This window comes from Molothrus aeneus, chromosome 1, assembly GCF_037042795.1.
Source record: "Molothrus aeneus isolate 106 chromosome 1, BPBGC_Maene_1.0, whole genome shotgun sequence".
Taxonomy (NCBI): Eukaryota; Metazoa; Chordata; class Aves; order Passeriformes; family Icteridae; genus Molothrus; species Molothrus aeneus.
In genome coordinates, this window is record NC_089646.1 from 126,828,484 (window position 1) to 126,852,072 (window position 23,589).

At 35.5% G+C, this 23,589-nt stretch overlaps 1 protein-coding gene across 3 annotated transcripts in view; it reads left to right on the forward strand.

The window, feature by feature from the left end:
- The window catches only part of ANGPT1 (angiopoietin 1), a 149,866-nt gene that overhangs the window by 72,645 nt on the left and 53,632 nt on the right, over nucleotides 1-23,589 (forward strand). The window contains exons 4-6 of one of the 3 annotated variants that reach the window (XM_066547506.1): nucleotides 4,891-5,123; nucleotides 5,895-5,908; nucleotides 22,255-22,371. In XM_066547506.1, the coding sequence (XP_066403603.1) occupies nucleotides 4,891-5,123; nucleotides 5,895-5,908; nucleotides 22,255-22,371 (364 nt within the window). Of the gene's footprint in view, nucleotides 1-4,890; nucleotides 5,135-5,894; nucleotides 5,909-22,243; nucleotides 22,372-23,589 lie in introns of all 3 variants that reach the window. The other 2 variants (XM_066547496.1, XM_066547484.1) reach the window with 2 other exon arrangements.

Genomic DNA, 23,589 nt, shown 5'->3' on the forward strand with positions numbered 1-23,589 from the left:
CTTTAGACTAGAAATATGTCTATTCTTGGCCTTTCTCTTTACTGCCTGTCTCTGCTCAGAAGAGGGGCCAATTTTATTTTTTTTTATATTCCACTGAAATGGAAGATATTCTATGGCATAAGTAGAGTCACATTTGCCTTAGAATCATGTGTCTATTGAGTGTTCTCATGCCATAAATAATTTGGTTTTGTGGGTTCCCACCCACTATAATGTAAACGGTGGTTTCTTCCATTGCCATTTTTTTCCCACAAGAGCTTTCTAAATGCTATTTTGATTTATTCTTGAAAGATTTCCCTTCTTAAGTGCCTTATGAACCCCCTTTTTTTTTCCCCCAGAGTGTACCAGCTGCATTTGATTTATAGTGTGCCATTTGTTACAATAAGCAAGTGTAAGAAAACTTTCTATTTTCTAAAATGAAACAAATGAGGAAAAATATAATGGAATTCCGGATCTTCCATCAACAAATCGTGGAAGTGAAATTTAAACATAAAATCTTGCTTGAATTTGCAGAAAATAATACTGGATTAACACATTCAGTACAAGAATTACTGTATGCTATAAAAAGGAAGGACTCAAGAATGGTTCTTGAATGTGTTTGACTGTGTGAAAGATGAGGAAACACAAAATGTCTGTCAAGTTTGATTTGAAGGCTGTGCATATACTAAAAAGATAAATCCCAATTTTACACTTCACTTATGTGAATTATCTTGTCATTGATATAAAAAGTAGGCTTACTGGTGCTAAGTGACATGTTACTTTATTGGCCCTGAGAAATAGGGGGACACATATTTTCATAGTTGCTTAAACTGATCAGACAGTATCAGACTCCCAAGGTAGTATGCATGGTCAGCACCTAAAAACATAGGGAAAATTTCACTCACTTAAAAGGAAGTACAAAGAAGCTGTTTCAGGCTTTCTTTGGTAAAATAATGTTCTTGCACTCAAAAGTAAGCATTGGAATCCTCTACCCATCTGTCTTCCCATACATATATAATAAAATAAGCCTACCTATATATGGCCAAAAAACCTTTTTTCTAGTGTGACATTACTTGTTTTTAATTATTGAATACCTCAACAAAGGTATGTTTTATCTCTATATTTAATAAATAATAATTTTTTAAAAGATTATTTTAATGCAAAAGATGTCCATCTCCAAGGTCTGGTCTATATCCTGTTCTCACAAGTCCTCTAAACTGAGGATTCTGAAAGCAAAGATTAAAAAAATCTCTTAAACTTCTGTGGTCTGGAATGGATTAGTGATTAAACTACCTTATAAGGCAGATTGTCTAAACCATATTTTCCTTCTCCCTTGGACAGCTACCGGAGTGTTTCCTACATGTTCTACTTCATCACCTTTCAAAATGACAACAGCTTTCACTGGAAGTCATTCTTTGCCTTCTGTATGGGTATTCTACCCTCTCCAGCATTAGTAGAGTTTTTTTTTCTGAATCAGCTGGACATACCACTGTTGCACTGAGGCATTGCACCAAGTCATTCCACAGGCTGACAAAGCCAAGATATCATTTGTTCCATTGAAAATAGATTCCTAGCCCCACCAAAACCACTACATTAGACATCGAGACATAGCTAACCCTTAGAAATATTAAATTTGTCTGGGTTTGAGATCTGCGTGTGTGTTTGTGTGTGTGTTAAATTAATGTTCTCCTAGATAATGCTTCTTTAAAAATTTGAAAAAATATCTTTACCAAGCACTCAGCAAAATTATTTCTTAATGGTGTTTGTCTGTTAGAGTTTGTCTGATGTTACAAAATAAGGCAACAGAGTGGTCTTGCCACAGTTAAAGAAACTCTAAATACCTTTTAAATTGCCTTCAATCAGTTTCAAGATTTTTTTGAACTTCCAAGCAATTTTTTTTTTAAATTTAAATTATCTATAATAAATATTAATATAACAATACAAATGAACAATTCTGGCCATATTGTTGTCTAAAGCCATAAGAGCAGCTTTTCTCACGCTATTGAAGGATTTCTTCCTTTTGGAACAGTCCAGTTCAGAAATCCCCAATCTGTGTGAAGACTTTGCTTTTGTTCATTTGGAGATTTGACCAAAGTTTTCTTATTTTTCATAGTAAAACAAAAATGAATGTTTTGGACTTCTCCCAGAAATACAGGGAGTTGTCCTATCCTCCGGACTTACTTTATCTGATATAGATTTATGGATATAGAAAGCCAATTGCATGACTATATATGCATTCCTGAAATTAGCATAGTTTTGCAATTTATAATTACAATACTTTTAATCTACATAGAAAACAAAGGAAGCAAGTGCTATGACACTTCCATCTTTCCACCACATGTTGACACACCACTCAGAAATATTAGTTTGTATTATTATTAAAGCCACAAAACATCTGTTTCCTGTCTGGCTCCGTAGATGCCAAACTGTGGAGCTCTAAACATTGTCAGCTTCTCTTCTCTTGCTTGACATGGTCAGTGCTGCCACAAATAATATTGTCATCCCCCTGGATTCATTTACTATGGTTTTAGGAAGGCCACAGTGGGAAACAAATAATGCAATGCATAAACTTTGGCTGTCAAAGGCTCTTTCTTTGACATGAAATAATTCAGATATGGAAATTATTTAGTTGTGGACATGCAGATAGGATACTGTGGAATTAAGAAAATACATTGTAGTGTATGACATGGATAAGGATAAAGGGAACTTTTTTGTCTTTACTTACTATTTAACCAAAAAGCTATATTCTATCTTCCTGAATGACATTGTCTTGCATTGAAAATACACAATATTTTGGGGGACTGTAAGATGTCAGACTGGGACGTGGCCCGGCCTAGCACCCATTCTATTACAGACTGGACCTTTCTCCTATCCCAAGAGCATTGATGTAATTAGTCTATCAAAAAAGGTAAAATCTAGAGTCCCAACCAGGACTTCAATAATTTCTGTGAAAAATTATCAGTGAATAGAATTATTCTGTGAACAGAACTGATAAATTTCAAAAGGAGGTGTTTTTCTTTGACAATATTTTATGACTAGAACCAAATCTATCTGAAGATTTTCAACCACTTCTGCCAAACTAAACTACATCTGATTTTCTGCATAAGAAAATTCAAAGGCTACCACATATACATTCTCAAAAAATCCATGTGAATCTAGACCATGGTGTTTAATGTTAGTGTTCGAGTGATGAAAAATCAGCCACAGCTCTGATAAGGTGCTAAAATAATTTATAGTCTTTGGCTTCAAAATCCATATTTTTTTCAGGGTGTAACCTTCTACCATCTTGTTTCAGTCCACTAAATCTTATTTTGTTTCTAATTAATGAGCCTTTTAAAATGAGATATATTTTCCTTTGTGTTTGGGACCCTACAAAAATGTATTTTCCCTCACATCTTTATTTTTTTGCTCCCTTTACTCAGATGCTTCTGATTTTCACAGAACTAGACGCTGATATTACAAAGTATGTTTTCTTCCAGATCTTTGTAAATTCCACATTTATGATATTTCAGAAAAAAAAATGCTGCTTTAAAAAAAATTTATCTCATTCTAGCTTGCACAGCAAATTTTGGTGCCTGAATTTAATCTTTCATTGTTATCATCTCTAACAGCTCATATTAAGGCTCCATGATATAAAGTAGAAGCAACTCCATATGGATTTTATAATATTCCTTTGTTAGGTTAAATGACCTAAAATTATGCAGGCATTTTGCCACTGATCTATTATCCAGAAGTAAAAACAAAGGTAGAGGGACAGTGCAAATAAATAAAACCTAAGACTGACTTGAGCAGGAAGCAGTTTTTTGGCAAGTTTTTAACCACCACTTAGTTTCTGGGCATGAGAAACACAACCTTTGGTGGATACAACAGAAACCCCAAAGAGAAAGTAACAGTGAGATTGAATTAATTTCTTTATCTAATACTAATACATTCTTTCTGTTAAATTCCCACCACAGCATCAAAGCACTGTCCTGGAAATGCTTCTCGTTTGTGGTTGACAGATGTTAGCTGTCCTTTAAGTCTACAACAGCACTATTTTTCTAGATGTAATCTGATATGCCTTTGATCCCAGTAAATTGAACACTTCCAGCACAGGATGGAAAGGGCACCAGAAAAAGAATATTAATCCAGAGAAAGTGGGTTTCTCCACATGCTCAAAATTTTTTATCAAAATTGATGTAAGCAGATCACATAGCATGATGCCCAACAGTTTTCTGCCTGAGGAGCCTTTTGTGGAACAACCAAATATGGCTGGGGAATGTTCGTGGGATATGAGTGTAGACTCAAGGAAAAAGGGAATCCTACATTAAAATGCAAGTTGTTGATTTACCTTTTGGGAAATCAGTACTATTCTTAATGTGAAACCAGGTACTGCTCATCTGGTGGGAAATTCTTATCCCAGCTTTACAAACCACATCAAAAAGTACATTTATTGTGGGTTCCACACACCTTGATGGTCCTCCATAATTTATAATGCTTTCCTCTCACTGACAAGACCCTTCACAAATTCTTCTGCAGTTTGTCCTGATTTTTTGTCTCATCATATTGATCTATTCGTGTTACCAACCATGTCCTCTTCAACATCCTGCTCTTCTCTCTCCTCTACCTACCTCAGGTTCTTCTGCTTCAGCTTTTACATTCAAGTGTTTTACTGGCCCTATGCTTGTGGATATTTGTAAATCAGAGCAATACCTACATATGCAGTTCCATGCCCTTTACACACTACAACATGCAAACATCTCAGTCTTAGAGATCAGTTATGGTTGACTCAGTGGGTTGAATTACTAGATGTGACATATTTTAGAATTATTGATTTAGGTAATGAATTATACACTGAAAAGAATGTTCTGGTTTCTGTATTATTAACTGTGATGACATGAAATAATATTTACTAATTGTTTTATTTCATTTTAGTTTACTTGAGCACAGAATTCTAGAAATGGAAGAAAGGCACAAAGAGGAGCTGGCCACTTTGAAGGAGGAAAAAGAGAACCTGCAAGGCTTAGTCACACGACAAAGCTACATAATCCAGGAACTAGAGAAGCAGTTAAACAAGGCGACAAGCAATAACAGTGTCCTGCAGAAACAGCAGCTTGAATTGATGGATACGGTTCACACCCTGATCACCCTCTGCTCCAAGGAAGGAGGTAAGAAAATGGCATTAAAAAGTACATTATAAAGTATATTAGAAGTACTAGGAAACGTCTTGTGAATTAAGACCTCAATTTTTGGAAAATCAAAACTTCATTGTCTTATTCCAAGAAAGAAAAAGACATTAAAATTGAGGAGAAAAGAGCTGATGAGGACCCACAAATCAGATAAAGTTCAGACAATGCTGAGGCTGATCCTTGCCCCAACAGCCATATTTGATTTTTTGAATTTATTATCATTGAGTTTTTATATCTTGATCATAGCAGATATAGGCCATAATTACATTGCCTTTGTACTAACAGTATTGATATGCTCCTCTGAGTATCTGTCTCCTTCTGCTGGAAGTAAGCCAACCAGCTATGGATTTTAATTTAACAATACCTCATCTACTCTTGAGTTCCTTTTCAGTCAATGGAGAGAACAGGCTACTAACCAAAGGAAAGTAATTCAGAGTTTTTTACATGTGTATGGTTTATAATATTAATTATTTTGGTTGTAGGCTCTTATGGTGCTACAGGTAGGCATCCAGGAGATTAATCTCTTCTATTGAATTAGATTTTATTTATAATAAGGGATCATTTTTCTTTCTTCTGTCTTGCTGTGTTTTGTTTGTTTCTGGGTGCTCCAAACAAAAAAGGTAGAAATAACGTTGAAAGAAGGGCTCAGTAAAGACTCTGTAGGACAATTTTCCTCAAGTATGTCTTTCTTAGTAAACAGTTTTCTTACAGAAACATATACAGAAATTCAGATAGAATTTCAATTTTCAGATGCCAAGGACACTGCAGAACATCTTAAGAAAGAAATTCCTTTCACCAGAACTGGTTGAGGGAGGGGTAGAAACCACTGTGCAAAATGGAAATGGTACACTTGGAAGAATATATTATTATCTATGAAAAATAAGGCAAAGTCATACAGAAATGACAACATAAAAATCCTTCTGAGAAAGGTACAGGATAAACTCTGTGAGAAACTGTAGATATGTATAGTCTTTTAGCAATTGTGGAAGCATGGATCAAGGAGTTCTCTGAGAGGTATCAGAATTTGAAGAGCCCAGCATAATAGATTGTTGTCATTCTAGAGCTCTAAGTGCCATAAAACAAAAAAAACCCAGCAAAATACTAAAATGAAACCAGCAAACAACTAACCCATTGCCTGCCCCAACTGAAAACTTGTCACCTGCATCATTACTTGTCACCTGTATCATTATTCAGTGCTCTCTCTAAGAAGCAGAGGACATACTAGATCAATCAAACTATTCAGCTCAAGGCAATGTGGGTTTTCTCTCTGCTATATATTCCCATGCAACTTGTGTGGCTTAAACATAAGCTACTCCAGTCATGAGGATTACATCTCTTACTTTGGAAGTGTTGCATGCTTGGGCCAGTGTTGATAGACTACTTTAAAAAAAAATGTTTTCCTCCTCTCGTGTTCATTCTAAATGTTCCCTTCTGCTCATTCTGTTATATAGTTCCCTAGCATTTGGAATTAAATAACATGTTTCATAGAAGGCTGTTCTCATATCAGTAGAGAAACATTGTGATGCAATGCAAATCCTTTATTATGTTTTATGGCCTTTTGGCAAAGAAACCTGGCAAACTCTGTGTCCAGAGTGTTCTATTAAAGCTCAGGAGTATTTTAAAATCAATATCAAAATGAAAGATATATTATTCTCATACAGAGATACATAGCAAATTCTTTAAAGCTTAAAAAGATTTTCTAACAGTCTTGAATATGATTCAAAGAAAAAAAAAAACAACAAACAAACTAACATTTTTCCAAAACTTAGTTTCCTCAGCTGCTTCTTATAAAAACTTTGAATGAGGAATACAGAAGTGGGTGTTTAAAATTGGGCTCCTGGGTACAAATTCAGGTGCCTGAAAACCTGAATTTTCAACAGTCTTTTTAAGTTCTGAGGAACTGTGGAAGTAAATGATGCTTAGCACAGTAAATGCCTAAGTACAACTTCAATAGCCTAACTAAGCCCTTGATTTTGTACTCCATTGCCTTTTGTGTATTATCATGTTCAGAATGATACCTTTGTTCTTTGAGGAGAATAACTTAACAAGAAATGCTCAAGTGAAGAAATGTTTCTTTCTTATTGTCTGATTAAGTCTAACTGACTAGTGTTTTTGGTAGGTACATTCACAGCTGAAGAAGTAGCCAGATAGCTTAAGTTAAAATAATATTTTCCTGGACCACAAGATCACTCTAATGAAGACAACGTACTGAAGGTTGTGCCAAAAATTAATGCAAACTTCAGTCTATGAAAATATATGTTGAAGATGAAATGTATGCATATTGGGAAGTACCACTGGATCTACTCTAAATTTACACCCAAATATGAAGTTTGTGTAGTCTTACACAAATCTTGATATGTGCACTAATGATCAAAACAAAAAATGTTCTGTGAGAACTGGTGTTTCTTGGGAAATGGAGAATAACAAAGAGTGATACATAAATCAGTGACACATCTTCTGTCTTATACTTCGGTAAATCTCAGTCCTCTAATTTCATAAGGGATATAGCAGAAATGGAAATGGTCCAGAAAAGAATAGGACAATGAAAAAATTGGAGTCCTGGAACAATTTTATTATGAGGAGAGAGAGCTGTAACATACAGATCTATTAGGTGGGAAAGAAGATATGTGGAATGCTGTTATGGAAATGCCCAAAATAATTAATGATAGGGAGAAAAGGAACAGCTAGTAACACTGGGAAGTATTTTCCATTGATAAAAGAGAGGACTTATGTAATTTAGGTAAAGGTTACTAGATATCATAGATATTGATAAATATTTTTTTATTATTAGAAAGCTGTAGAGGTAGAAAAGGATGGGTCCTATTAAGAACTTTAGGTCTCTAATAGGGACACTCATCTTTGACAGAAAGCACAACCTAAGTGAGGCATCAAGTCTGGAAAACCAGACTGTCAAAGGTGAGGAGCTATATGAACAAAAGAGTTGAGAGGAATTGCAAAGTATGTCTAAATCCTGTAGTATTTTGAGAATAGATTTAAGTATCTCTGTCAGATTTTCTTAAATTAATAATGTAAGTATTTATATTTTATCTTACATTTATGCCATGATATTTTAAAAATTGTCTTTCTGTCTATCTATCTATCTATCTATCTATCTATCTATCTATCTATCTATCTATCTATCAATCTATCCATCCACCCACCCACCCACCTATCCGTCCATCCATCCATCCATGTGTAAATTCTCTCCCAAGATAAGTCACAGATAGGAAAATTATTTTCTTTTTCTTGTAAGTCATAGTATTGAAGATTTTCCCATTTGCGAAAGTGAAAAATGGAATATAGCTAAACCAATAAATTTGAAACAAATCTGGTGATAATCACTGTTTTTTGATTACAGAACATGAGATACATTTACTCCGGTAGTGACATAATCATATCAGAAGACTTATTTTTAGATTAATTTAAATAAATTGTGACACTATCTGAAATTCTCCTGTTAGGAGCCTATGAATAATATAACTGAGTAGTATAGAGATACAGGGCTGAACAGAAACTGTTTTTGTTCAGTAAAACAGTGTAAGGAGCTAACAAAGTCTCTAGAACTGGATAACAACCCTAAGAAATCTGCTTTGGTGCTTCCACTGTGCCTAGGCATATATTAGGAGAGTTTCTGAAGCATATAAAGGCAAATGAGAAAGAGAAAAAAATAAACAAAACCAACCAGGCCAAATCAACCAAACAAAAAACTCAAAAAAACAAGTGAAAAGGTAAAAGCAACACAAATGAATTTTCTTTTAAATATAAAAGAAAATCCAGATCCCATTTTCAGTGTCAGTTTTGGTACAGACCAGTTTTGAGAGGAGGGCCACCTGTAAAACTTGGAATTGTTGTTAGTTAAGTTTCCAAAATACCACCCACCTCTCTCCCAGTGTGAATGATTCTAGAGTTTCAGTTGCATGTAATCCTTCAAATAGACACTCTAACAGGTCACAGATCCTACAGAGAGTCAAATAAATGCAGGGTACCATGGGGACTCACAGGTCTCTATTTTGGCCTGTGTCTGTGGCTAAACAAACTTGTCACATTGTCTGGGTATATTGGTATATTTTAGGCAGGGGCAAAAACCTTGGCAACATCTGCCAGTAAATTTCTACAGAAGAATTTCTAAAATAAAAGCACCTTCAGACACTAGCCTTCAAAGGAAATGGTTTTTCACTATGGTGAATATTAAAATAATTATTTAAAGATGAAGTAATCTCAAAATTAAACTGTAGATAAATGCATGAAACTTTTTCTTTTCCCCAACAAAAGATGAGGTGATAAAAACATAGCAGTGAAGGCCTGAGTAATCACAGAGATATTGCATGATTATTTCTGAGACTGCAAAAGTGCTTCACCTGTAGAAAATAACAAATAGAAATTAATTTATAGATGGATAGGAATCAAATTATTCTTAGAAAAGGTCATAAAAGGTTTTGTGCTTATTGTTTTCTTTAAACTGGTCTTTTCTCATACTACTTAGAGTATTATTTTTCTTAGAGTGTTATTTATAAAGCACATTACTATCACTGTCAAACACATCTGTAACATGTAAATAGTATTGTGAAGTACTTTCTAAGTTGCCACATGAGAAAAATTATTTATGGAGAAGTTATGTAGTGCTAAAGTAGACAGTCACATGAATATTACTCAAAAAACTCCTTAACCCCAAAACAAGGTATATACTACAAATTATGTTAAGCAATAGCTAATGCAATCAAAGATGTGTATGCAAGTTCAAACCAATTGCTTTAGAAAGGATACTGGTCCACTGGGAAATTATGGTTCAAGCCAATGTCACAAAAGGTGCCCAATCAAAAATGAGTTGTCTTTGATTCCAGTATAAGAAAATTTATTGAATTTATATTGTCTCAAAAATAATTTGCATAACTTGTGGTAACTGCCTAGGTAGTCCTACCCACAGGATAAAGGAATGTAAAATTCAGTGGGAAAGCATATTTCACCATACATTTATTTTTGTTGTCCTATTGTTTTTTTTCTTTGGCTGTTTTCCAGACTGCATAATAATATACCTTGTTAAAATGTTTGGCCTAAACTTACTTACCTCAGAAAACTAATGGAACAGAAGAGGAAATTTTGTCATGAATATCTGGTTTTGTGGCCTCTTAGTAAAAGAGAAATGAAGAATTGTCTTCCTCTTGAAGATGCCAAGCTTAATTCTCAAAATCATACAAGTATAAGCTAAGAATTTACCTCCCCAGAAGTACCTATTGACTTCATAAAATAAATACCATGGTTACTGGGTCTGGCACTTCAGAAAAGGTACAGATCTCCTGGTTTATGGATAGGGGAAAAAAAATACGTCCAAAAGTTCATTTGAAGGGAATTCATGCTTTTTAAAGGCATAGCAATTAATTTATTAAAAAAAAATTAAACAGTAGTCAATCTATTCCACTTCTTATTCCCAAGCTGATGTGATGTAAAAATTTACTCTGAAGAGAAAAGAGTGAGAATAGACTGAGAACTTCAAAGAAATGACCTGAAGGTTACAGGCTCAGGGGAAACTCCATTGACAGAAGCAGAATTGCCTCAGCAGTGATGTTGGCCTTCTTCATTAAGCAGACTTCAAAGACATCTTTTATAATAAAGGCTAGTATTAAAAAAAACAACCCAAAATTTAAAAAAAATAACCCAAACCAAAACCAAAAACCAAAAACCAACCAGAACCACAAAAAGCCAAAACCAAACCAAATAAAAAATCCTCGTGGGAATGCAGGACAGAAAAAGAGAACAGTAGTTTTAAATATTAGTATTTTGACCATGTTCGATAATACAAATTTTCTATATCAGCCATAAATTGGAATACAATAATGAGAATATTTAAATCCACTAGATTTTAGCCATGTAGAAGAGCAAGGTTTTATGATACAGGTCTTGATCTTGATCATTTTACTTCTGTTCATAGAAAGAATAATATTGGTACTCATTTGAGACATATTTTGAGGCAACAGCTAGTTTTTTCTGTACCATTTCTCTATAAACATTTCATTCCTTAAGCCCATGCCTCCTCTTGGTACTTCATCCTTGACATTATTAAGGTTTTTTCCAACGTGATGAGACATAACTGGTGAGGCAGAAACTTAGAGTGTGTCCCATAAATTACTTCATTATTTTTCTTTCAAAACATAGAAGAATCTTTTGTTCCAGGTGCACAGAAGATTCTGATCAGCTTCATCTGAAAGCTGTAGGTTTGAGGTGGATCAGTATTGTGCTTGAAACATCATTTAAGAAATGTATTCATGCATGAAATGACAGATTTTTTTTAAACCAGAAATTGTATTTTAGTTATCAATGTGTTCCAATATCATGTGGTGTAAGAACAAAGCATGATGCTTTTGATATACTAATTAATTTTAAAAATATTTATTTGTTAAGAATTAATTAAAAACCTCAGACTTGTAAAAGTTAGAATGTCTACACCAAAGCTTTAAACAAAATGCAGTTTAATGTTCTGAAATCATCTGCTGTTCCACACACTTTTTAACTTTCCCAAAGATGTCAAAGCAGATAACTTCAGCTAAGGTTCAAGATTATGGGAAAAATCAATTTTCTCAGTTTGTCTCTACTTCCTCCATCTTTAGAGATTTTATGAGCATGAGGCTTTCATTTTTATTAAGATATTCTAAAGCAAAACAGAAATACTTTTCATTTAAAAAGAGATCAGAAGATCACTATCAGAAAATGCTTGCTGGCGTTTCACAAAGCTCACTATTACAAAGATGCATTCCAATATGTGATCTGCTCCTATTTATATTTTGAAAGCTGGAGAAAAACTGAATCTTTCTTTTGCCCTCAGTGTCAGGGAAGAGGGGTCCCCTTACTCTCACTGTGGCTGGATCCTCTTGAGCAAATGATCCAGAAAGTGCTGCAGGGCTGCAGTCAGAGGCTGCTCTGACTTTGTGCTGTCATGGAGATGTTCAGTTGAACACACACATCAGCACCAGCTTTTGTGTTTTTTGTTTCTTCTGTTCAGGTGCTATGCAATTCCTGCTTTTGTTGAATACTCTCTTTGTAGATACGCAATTTTCAGAGATGCTCAGAAAGTTCTGTTGGACAGTTTTTGGGGTCATTCTTATCTGACTCACTTAACATTTTCAGAGTTTGGGTCTGGACTTCTTTTAGATCAATAAAGTAAGTTCTGTCCAAGTGAGTTTTTCCATGATGAGGTGACTTACAACTACAAGTACCCTTTTTCACTATATTATCTGTTAAAAGGTAGTAGTAATGTTAGAGTTTATATTTAGTGTTGATGTTAGTCTTGTTTATTTATTTATACGATCACTACCTGTGTTGTTTTTTTCTAAAAATAAAAAAATAAAAAAAAAATCCATATAATCATGTTTTGAAAATAAAAATATTTTCATACTGTAATTTAATAGAGATTCAGTTCTGAAATAAGTAAATTCTTCAAAACAGAATTTTGGATTTTGATATTTTATCCCTATTAACTTGCTGATGATCACGGCAGATCAATATTTATTTGTACTGAAAACTTTAAACTGGAAGTGTATATAAATTATTTGATTTTTTATATTAAAATCAATTACCCACCCTCATTCCTACAGTATAGGTCAGTGCCTCTTCACTCAGTTTTGTGAAACTGGCATTATTCAGTCACACCAAAGATATTACAGAGAATATCAGAATATATAAACCAACTAACAGCACTGTCAGTGTCACCCAAATGGCTTGTTAGTAAAAAATTTCTTTGTATGCATACCATTTCTCAGATGGAAACATCAAATGCACATTAGGGTATCTGTGTGGAAAAATATAAATCAATTAAAGAAACATGGGCACTAGAAGTATTAAACAATGCCAGCAACTTAATCTCCTTGTACAGTTAATGAAAGACTTTAGTTCTCCTCTCAGTGAAGAGCTAGTTACTCACAAAATTGCTGTCTCAAGCAGAAACTCTTAAGGAACTATATTGCAGCTGGATAATTAAGTGTCTTTATCTCTTTGTAAGTGGGCCTTAAGGCATTCTATTGCAGCTCACTAATGAGGACCATTTTATGTTATTCTTAAGTGATTTCTTTCAAATGCATAGTGATTTGAAGTATTATTGTTCTTGCCAGTCACTAAGGCTGGATTTATTGGGAAACAAACTTGATAACTGTATATAATTTATTATGTATTAAATAATTATGCCCTGGAGAGGGTGAAAGCTCTCTACGTTAATGTCATTTTCCAAGACCGAGTTAATTCCTGCAGCCCTACAGGAGGGAAATTCTGCTTTAAATGATTTATTTAATAAGTAGTTGGATAGCTTGAGTGCTCTTGCTATGCAATTGTTTGCCTTTCTTACTGCAGACTCTTAGAGGCTGTGTGGGAGGGCAAAGTAATGTTCTATTAGCTGCTAAAACATGTCTATAAATGTTAACCTGAGACATCTAATTGAGTACACCTTTTCCCTTTCCTCCCCATATTAAAAGTATTGATCTCAAAATCTTCTATGTAATGAACCTTAGTGCTCCTAACAAATCTGGTACTGGACTAATGCCTAGGCTGTTAGAATCATTGTAGCCCTGCTAATTGCATTTCAGCATGGATTGGTAGTTACTCTGGATTGTACTTAAGAAAGGTTCACACACCACTTTGGGCCTCCCACATGCAGTGAGAACGATGCATGTGGCCATTAAGGTCTAGAGTTTGAGAGCAAAGGGACTATTTTTGCTTTTGCCATTTTTCCTTGGAAACAAAATCCTTCCACTTCTCCATCAAGTCCAGTGACTGTAGGGTCACGGGGTAAATCAAGATCATTGAGCTGCTACAGCAGAATAAACAACTAGTATAACCAACAAACAGAACAACCAAACAACCGAGCAACCAAACAAAATCCCTAACCTTGCCTCCCCCTTTTGCCCCTATAACAAACCCAAATGCTTTCTGCAAGATCTCCTGTCTCCCATTTGTTCTGTGGCTATGGAACCAGCCAACAGATATAGCCAGACCAGCACTGCTCCTGTAAGTGACATTCTGTGACTGCACCACATTTGGGGTTAGGACTAAGTGCTCCCTTAGACATCCAAAATGTGCATGCTCCCTTAGACATCCAAAATTATACACATGCTTATATTGTCACAGAGTCTGAACATTTTAATGAAGGCCAGCATTTTCTATTGTCACCATTCAGCTAATGAATGTGCCTAAGAAAGAAATTGTAGAGTTTTATTTTCTTTTACCTTCTAAAACACCCATATGAATTGAAGGTAAGCTCCCAATTGAAGGTAAGCTCCCAACTGAAGGTAACAAACAACTCCTGCATCTTAAATGAAAGATGCAGGAGGTGTTCGTTACTCATCAGTTAATAGTCTAATTGAAAATATTAATTTTTAAATTGTTATAGAGGAATAGACAGGAAATCAGGAAAAAAAATTGTACCACATAATCCATGGTATGTTCAAATACTGAATAAAATATTGGAACCCGCATTGCACACAAAAAAATCTACAAAGACAGATGACTGAGTATGTGAAATACCATTAACTAAATGTATGAGAGATACTTCGGGAGGTGCAAAAGATAATAGAAGGAGATTGCAGTAGAAATTGTAGGTGGCTTCTAGAGCATGGGTGCAGACTTACTGACACTTTCAGCTAAGAATGCAGTTTCACCAGCTGGAACACTCTTGTTAAAAGCTAACAAAGGGAAATTGTCCTTCCCATGATATGTGTATGGAGTTCCTTGGTATGGGACGCTGAATGATGAAAAATAACGTGGCTTCAAAAATGTTAACTGGAGAAATTAATGGAAGAGACCTCTTTCAAAACCTATTAAAGATGCAGATATTCCATCTGGTGGAGGAAGAACTTATACTGTAAATTCCTGGATATGCTTTCTTGTGCTTATATTGCTCCTCAATCCTTTGAACATCTGTTCATATTGAAAACTTTTTTCAGGCCAGGTTTTAGCCAAGCTCTTGCAAAATCCTAGGGCCCTCCTGAGAAGAAAAGTCCTAAAGGAAAAGAAAATAAAAAGAAAATAAGTAATTATGAGCATATAAGAAGAAAAAATCTGAAGATGATTGTTGAAAGTAGTGAGGAAGCCCCATGACTTCCAGGGCCCTGATGCTGGAGATGGGACACTGGAGAGGCTGGAGCAGCAAAGTAACCTGGGGTATCTAGCCTTATAACTTCATTTGGGAATAATGGGGGCCTTGATAAAACATTTTTATACACTAGAATCTGCAAATTTATAATCTATAAACACGATTATGGAACAATAGTTCCCGGAACAAAAATATTTTATTACGGTATGTCAAAATGAACTTCCCAAGTTGCCAATGGCCTGCTCTTTTTGTTAGATTCAGAGCAATGTTGCAAAGAAATATTAGCTTTAAAAGCATTTTGGTGAATGCATATTGTGTTGAAAGTGCCTGTCCAAACTCCAGTCCTAAATTTTCTTTCACCTCCCTACTTAACAAACATGAGTACACAAGCATGCACAATGTATCTGAGAAGACTGCTGGACTCCAAGACATACAGAAGCAGCTTTCATACTAATATCCCCCCATTTTATTTTGGTTTTTTAAGATATTCAGACTTTATGGAGATGAAAATAAAACATAGAATTAATAAAGTAGGAAATAAAATTGACATTGGAGAAAGTTTTGAATCAGGTAGTGATAGTTTGTCTTTATAACAACTAGAATTGGGTAGTAACTAAGTATAAATTCACATTTAAAACTTTTATTTGACTAACTAGATGCATAAAAAGTTCCTGATATTTTATCAAGAATAAATAACTGCAATACTTTTTTATTAGGTACATCTCAATGGCTTTTAATTTTCTAATTATTTTTTCATTGCTTATACTGAGTGACAGTGGTAGCTTTAACAATCCAGAAACATGTTTTGTGGAAGAAAAATGGATAGTGTGTAATATGAACTTGAATGAACATATGCTTTTAAGTCCATTTTAAGAGGGATCCAAGTGTGCTCTTGCATAGCTATCATTTCAGTTCATAGGCATCACTGTATTTATCTGGAGAGCATACCTGAACTGAAATCATCCTTCAGGTTTGTGCTTTTTTTTCTGGTTTGTGTAACATTTGCAACACAATGGTGTTGTCACAGGGTTGCCTTATTGCAGGCAACATTGGGTATCACAGTCAGCCATTAGATTGCAGTTTAATATTTGTTCTCAAGTGGAGCTTGGTATATGCAAGACAAGGAACACTGAAACAGCACTGTCCTCTGGCTATAAGTCAGAAAAACTGTAAGTCTTTGGATATTTTTCCTCCTGAAAATAAAAAAAAAATCTTCACCTTATTCTGTCAGATTTGTTTGTGGTTGCTGTTGCTGGGTCAGGGAACATATATCCATGTGTGGGCACTGTTCCAGGCCTCCTCACTGGGTAACAGTTTGAGTAACATCCTTTGCATAACATTAACAAACTGTTCCGGGTTTGATTCTTTACAAGCCAGGCATTATTTGCCATTGTAACTGGAATTTTGTTGGTCCACAGCAGCTGCACCCAAATGGCTGGGAAAGAGGTCAGAGACAGAGGGTCACCTACAGAAATGCAGGATTCCCCACAATATGTCTGGAGCAATGACAAGATCAAGGCAAAATTTATTTGCAGTCAGGATCTAGACAGAAACCATCATTTGGCAGTCCTTGTATGACCCTGTCCTGGAATGTAGCAGCTTTAGGTAAAAACCACCAATTTACAACCTTCTCCTTTTTGATTTTTTAGGAGCTGTTCAACATGGGCTATAATTTTTACCTCAGATGGTTTTGATAGTGCAGCTAAAATTTAGGTCAATTATATATGACAATAAGATATGAAGAAAGACTTTTCCTATCTGATTTCAAAAGCATGAATGATTTTAAGTGCCGTTTTGTTACTTCTACTCTATAAGAAAATTATATTTATGTAAATAGAACATTGAAAAAATGAAAATATAATAATTCATTCAGACACTAAAGAAATCTCTGCATGTCTGTCCAAATAAGTCACCATCATACAGAAAAACAAACAGCTGTTTTTCATTTGTTGTCAGTATCACTAAAGGACATAAGAGTCTAGTGATTAACTCAGTCTCAACTGATTTCACAATAGCAGCTCAGATCTCAAATAATTTAGGAATTATGATTGTGATTTATTGATTCAATCAACATAATGAATTGCATTTTAATATTCTTTATTGCTTATAGACAGGCTATCCTATTCACAGACTATGCTATCTGATGGAGACCTGCTTATAGACAGGCTATGCTATTCACAGGCTATGATATCTGATGGAGACCTGAAAAGTAATGAGACAACTTAATTTTTTCAAAACCAAGCAGAAATATCAGTTAAAAAAATCAAGTAGATTATTTTAATTTTTTTCCTAGTTGACATGAAATTAGATAATTTACATACAGCTAGAAAAAACAGATATTGTATGCTTTCAATTTCATATTCCTAGAGGAGAATACTAGATTAGTAAATATTTCAGAAGGTACTTTTTCTTAGTAGTCAGTTGGTATTTCTTTAAACCTGGGAAAAAAAAGAAATCATTCTCCACTTGTGATAGCTGTTAGGAAATAAACTAATTAACTATTGATTTAATTTTACAACTGATAGCAGAAAAATAGTCTTACTCTAACCTGGGCACACATAGCTATCAATCAGTTAAATTTCCCTGACTATGGAAAAAAAAGCCTTATATATCTGAGCTCTCTCACTTGCAAGCACAGGTAAGCCATTCTAACAAAACTGGAGGGGCTGCAGCCTCAGGTGCTGACCCCAGCTTTCTGCTGAGGGTTAATATCCTGGGAGCAGGTGCAGCAGAACACTGCTCAGCACCGGTGCTGTGTCGGGTTCTAAGTTGTTGTTGCCGTAATGGCTCCCGAGGTATTAAAAAGTCCTTTTTCCCAGCCCCACTCTTGAGGAAGAAGTCGAGATTCAAACCATTCAACCTTGGTTTTCAAGGTTGTTTATTTTATCTTATCTAATACATACCTTTTTGGACCTGTGGAGGTCTGTCCAGCAGGTCAGGTTGAGGTACACTGACTGCTCTCAGGACGGTGTTATTTTTTTATACTAAAAACTACTTGTACTTTATTGACAATAATTTTCCAATGCCTATCACTTATGTTAGACAGTCAGTCTCTACCCTAAACCAATCTAAAAGTGCCACCATCACAGCAGAAGATGTAGGACAAGAAGAAGAAGGAGAAAGACAGGATAGGCCCAGATTCCTCCATCTTGCCTCCTGAACCCCCATTCTAAAAACCCCAAAATTCTACTTTTTCACCCTGTGATAAATTCACTATCATTCTATTCAAACCCTTGTGGCTTGTAACTCCTCGCACAAAGCTGGTAATTGTTTCCATGGGTTAAAATCGAAGGCACAGGTGTCTTTGACTCCATGTCAAGGTCTCTGTGCCCCCCGCTGGGGTCTCAAGTCCTCCAGGGCAGTCAGAGGAATTTTCTGGGTTCTGACAGTGCTGCACAGCCCATGAGTTAGCAGAGACCTCATTGATCTGGGTTCCTGTTCATCATCCACAGGGCCTTGGCAGTTATGGATGACACTTCCTGTCCTGTCTGGACTCCACTCATCATCCAGGGCACTGAGGAAAAGGAACAACTGAAGGACTGATAACTGAAAGAAATAATTGCCATCAAGTAGGGGAAAACAGATAACATAGCCCAAGGAGAAAGTTATTGGGCTAAAAATTACCCAGAAGACTTTTGGAAGTGCAGTGAAAAAATTATTGTTGGTTCTCCTTCTGTTCAGAAAAACAGGGCTTTCCACACAGGCACCATTGCTTTAAAGGAGCATGACCAATTTATTCATCCAGAGAAGGCAATCAGAAAACCCTCCCAGGTTCCAAATCTTGGCTAAGCATTCCGGTTTAAAAAATGATAATATTATTTTTCTTGACATAGACTTATCTTTTTCTTCAGATACATAAAACTCTACCATAAGCATTGTATATGAAAACAGCTAAACAAACATTAGAAGTTTGTGTAAAGTCAATATCTTGAAGCTGAATAAGGAATTTATTGGTTACATATTTTGTTTTAGAACTAACTTACTTGAACTTTCTTACTTTTTAAAAAAATGTACTTACACATCTACCATATGTGAGCCAATACATCATTCAGGGACTTTACTATAAAGGATTCAAGGTCTATGTAATGTTGTAGAAAAAAATAGTCAGGAGTTAGAGTACATAGAAGTAGTTTGGAAACTTTATGGAATATTAAGTTAGGAAAACAACAGCAAACCTTAGAGAAAACATATTTTATGCTAAAAGCACATTACCAGTAACATTCCTGAGTATTAATTTTCTGTCAAGTTTGGGCTGGTTTTGCAAATTACAGTGTGATATATTAAGAAAACCTAAACTTTGGCTAGTCATGCTTAATATACTGCGCTGGAATCTGTAATAGTATAGGTCCTTGTGAAGGAGCTGGGCTTTTCTTCCAGTGGGAGCACCAGCTCCTGAGAAAGGAGTGAGAGGCACTCAAGGAAAGCCATCTTCTCCTGGCTACAGTGGAATAAAACCCCAAACAGGTATTGGATTGCTTAGTTTTTAGGAAATTATACGTTTACTCTCTGTGTGATCTCCGCTACTGCAGCTGTCTAAGAGGAATGATGGCCATATCTATGACATTTATCTGTCTTTTCCAACTTCATCTCTCACACAAACATCCTTTTTACTGTGTTTCTTTTAGTCTTAAGCATGATAATTTATTTCTAAGGACAATTCCTAGAGATCCATCTCTTTAGAAAGTTACCAAAGCTATGAGCTCTGATATTAAAATCTTACCTTGTTTAAAATCTTAATGATATAAACTTTAAAACATACTCATGCTTTCTTTTGTCTAAGTTTCAGCTAGAAAGGACCCAAATTCAAATTTCCTTTATTGAATCTTAATGGTTATTTCCAAGTGGTTTTCAATGTGTGTATAACACTCACATAAGAGGTAAGATAATCTTGCTGCGTACAGCTAATAAAGTATAAGTGTTTTAAGACTGAAGGAAATGAGCAGTGCCTCTGCACCACTAAATATAATTTTGAGACAGGAGAGACTGATGTCTCCAGTTGAAAAAACAGCATTAGAGAAATCCAGGCCAGAAAGAATGGATCTATTCTAAGGCCCTCTGAAATCAATGAGAGGCTTTGTTGTAACTCCTCTAGGCTTTGGCTCCAGCCCCAAGTAGTTATTCAGGTTGGACTTTGGCCACAGATACTGACACCATCTGCTTACAAAAAGTACCATGAGGTCTTTAATTAACACAAATCACGAGGGCCTCAGTTCTATGTCTTATCTAAAAAATGTCACTTTTGAGAGAGTGCACAATTGATGTACACCTTGCTAAGGACCTCACTCTCTGCCATCTCACAGGGAAGAGTGCAATATACAGCATTGCCAACACTACCTTTTACAAATATGTCTAAGTTTCAAAGCTATTGATTTCCTAATCAAATTTCATATGCAAATATATAAATTAGGTTTGATTTTTGTTGATAGTGCTGAATAAAAATAACAAACATGAGGCAAATACATGGAAAGGGAGAAGGGATTTTTGTTTCTTAAAATAAAATTTAAAAATAATAATATGAACACACATAAAAGGGAAAGAATAATATAATTTTTGTGCAAAATGCCTATCTAGAGAGCAGTGTAGTCTTACAATCAGGATTGGATTTTTCACTATTTTCTATTTTCATCTTTTCAAGGAATGACTGAGTAAAATGTTAAACCTTTTTTTATGTCAATTTCCCCATCTGTAAAATGGTATCGATACCAAGTGCTCTGACAGGAATTTGCCATCCTAAAATACTGCTTTGAGGTGTTCAAAGGGAAGATAGTACTTCCAACTGCATGCCCTTGGCATTATTCTCACCACCTATGGCCTGTGTAGTCCCACATACTGTGTGTGCCAGGCCATTGCCCTGTTGTACAGCAGCATCAGCTTTGCCCAGAGGCCATTTCACTCAGAGTGAATGAGATGTAGTCCCTTTTGTATCTATAACTCACACACTTTCAAGCCAAAAATGAAAAAGAAGTATCTTTCACCAGAGGATGAGTGTGTCTGGAAGACTTAAAGATTGTATCCTTATGGTAGGGATTAATGAAGTGCTGGCCCGAACCCTGCACATCACTTAAGGACATGTTTAACTTTAAGAATCTGAGTAGGCAGATGGATTTCCATGGGAATACTGATGTGCTTAAAATATGTGTTGCTGAAATAAAATAATATCCTTCACTATTGTGTGGGGTCATGCTACTTTTGTTTGTGAAAGTGAAGAACACTCTCAGATGTTACTCCTTCTACAGGGAATTTCCTGGTTGTTCAAGACTGGGATTCTCAACATTTTGCACTCCTGATTTCTCAGCCCAGACTCATATATATATATATATGGTTTGTCTGTAATATACAGGATCAAGATCTGCACTGGTGTTATTAACTGTTTCCCTGTGCTGAGCCAAAATGAGTTCTATAAATCTTGCCTCTAGACACCTGACCTCAGTAGCACTGTTTTTTCATTGATTCTATTTAGCAACCATTATGAATGTAGATAGGAAAATAATTAAATTATTCTATAAAAAAATAAATTTAAGCAAGCATCTGCCTTGCCCCAAGCTCCTATGCTGCTCAAAAGTCATTACTTCATGCACAGCACAAACTCTCTCCTTCCAGCATTGCTGTCTTAGGTGAGCATCTGTGTCAGATCACAACACTGGACACGTTTTTCCACCTTTATTTGCCATCTCTGGGGCATTCTTTGGCAACCTTGAGAGTACATCTTTAGTCAGAGACAACACCTGAAGGGGCACAGAGCTTTGCACTCAGAAAGAATATGCTGTGTTGCCTCTCAGCAGACAGGATGCTCTGTTTAGCTATTTGTATAATGACTTCCTCTGGTGCCGACTTCTGCCATCTGTCCAAAAGCTTTGTACTAGTTCTTTACTAGAATTTGCCAAATGCGTGAACTGTGTAAGAAACACAGTACAATTATTACTGTGCATTTTTAAAAGTGATGTAGTGTGCAAAAGTGGACTTCCTAGATACAGAAATGCTTAAGACTGTTGTTGTAACTTCTATTATCATGTCTTTTGTTTTGCAGTTTTACTAAAGAATGCAAAAAAGGAAGAAGAAAAGCCATTCAGAGACTGTGCAGATGTATACCAATCTGGTGTTAACAAAAGTGGGGTCTACACTATTTATATTAACAACGTGTCAGATCCTAAAAAGGTAAAGACTGGGTTTGTTTTCTTGTTTGTTAATACGACATTGCTCTGAACTGAAAGGAGTGTTTTGAGCTTTTATTGAAATTATCATTCCACAAAATATTGTACTGGTATAAAAAGCTTGTCTTCTCTTTAGTCTTTAAAAAGTATAATAGACTGAGAAAATGATTAACTGTATTATGCCAGACATTCTTCTTTCCCGCTGACAGAAAATACTTCCTAAGTTCCAACGTACACTCAATAGTTGACTCACTTCCTCCCACTTGGCAAGCCCAGTTGAATCAGACTATGGCTGCAAATAAATCTGCAATAAAATTTAGAAGTGAATTTGTAAAGTGTGATAATGAGGAAGCTGATCTTGGGGATTATCTGGTAGCACAAGAAAAGAAGGAGCAGAATGAGTCATTTTTAAAGATAAGGATTTAAAAAAATTCTGCTTCTCGTGTAGGGGACAGAGAAAAGCGGGTTTGGCTGTAAAGAACACAACATGCTGAGTGCCAGCAGTGCTTGAAATTATGAAGCGTGTATAATCCCATCCTTCTCAAAAAAGAGACTTGGGAGGGGGTTTCTTTTATGCAAATGAAACATTGGTCTGTATAAGAGATAGTTTTTTTGCAAGGCTTTTGTTGCTAAGGTACCTGAGTCAGGAACTGAGGTTAGGAACATGAGAGGATGACCTAAACCCAGCTTGTCTGTGGAGGAATGTTGGCTGTCCCTCTGACAGGGCACTGTTGGAGCAGCCACCAAGGGTAAAGGCTGATTATCTGGGAAATACAGTGGTGGCCATAAAGTGGGCCAGACAGGAGGGAGGGAACCACTTCTGTCTGGTGAATTTATTCTTACTGCACTAAAATGGTGACTCTGCAAACATAAAAAGACTGTAAAAAATAATACCAATATTATTGTTTATAGTAATATTATAATCATATTAAGATATGCTAACCTTGTTCATAAGGGGAGTTTGGTGTTACAAAAGGCCTCTGGAAGCCTGTAAACATCAAGATGTCATAGTTTAGCAAGGAATTAGAGTTCATTAAGCCATGAGTAGAATTGGGGTGGGAGAGCTTTATGGGTCAAGACCAACATAATTCTGGAAAATGTGAATAGGAAAATACTTGACATGACATAAAAGGCAGATATCCCTGAAAGCATTACTGAGCAGGACAAGAGTAATAAAAGAAATTCTGTAGACACTGCTCTGCTCAAAAAGAGATGTAACATC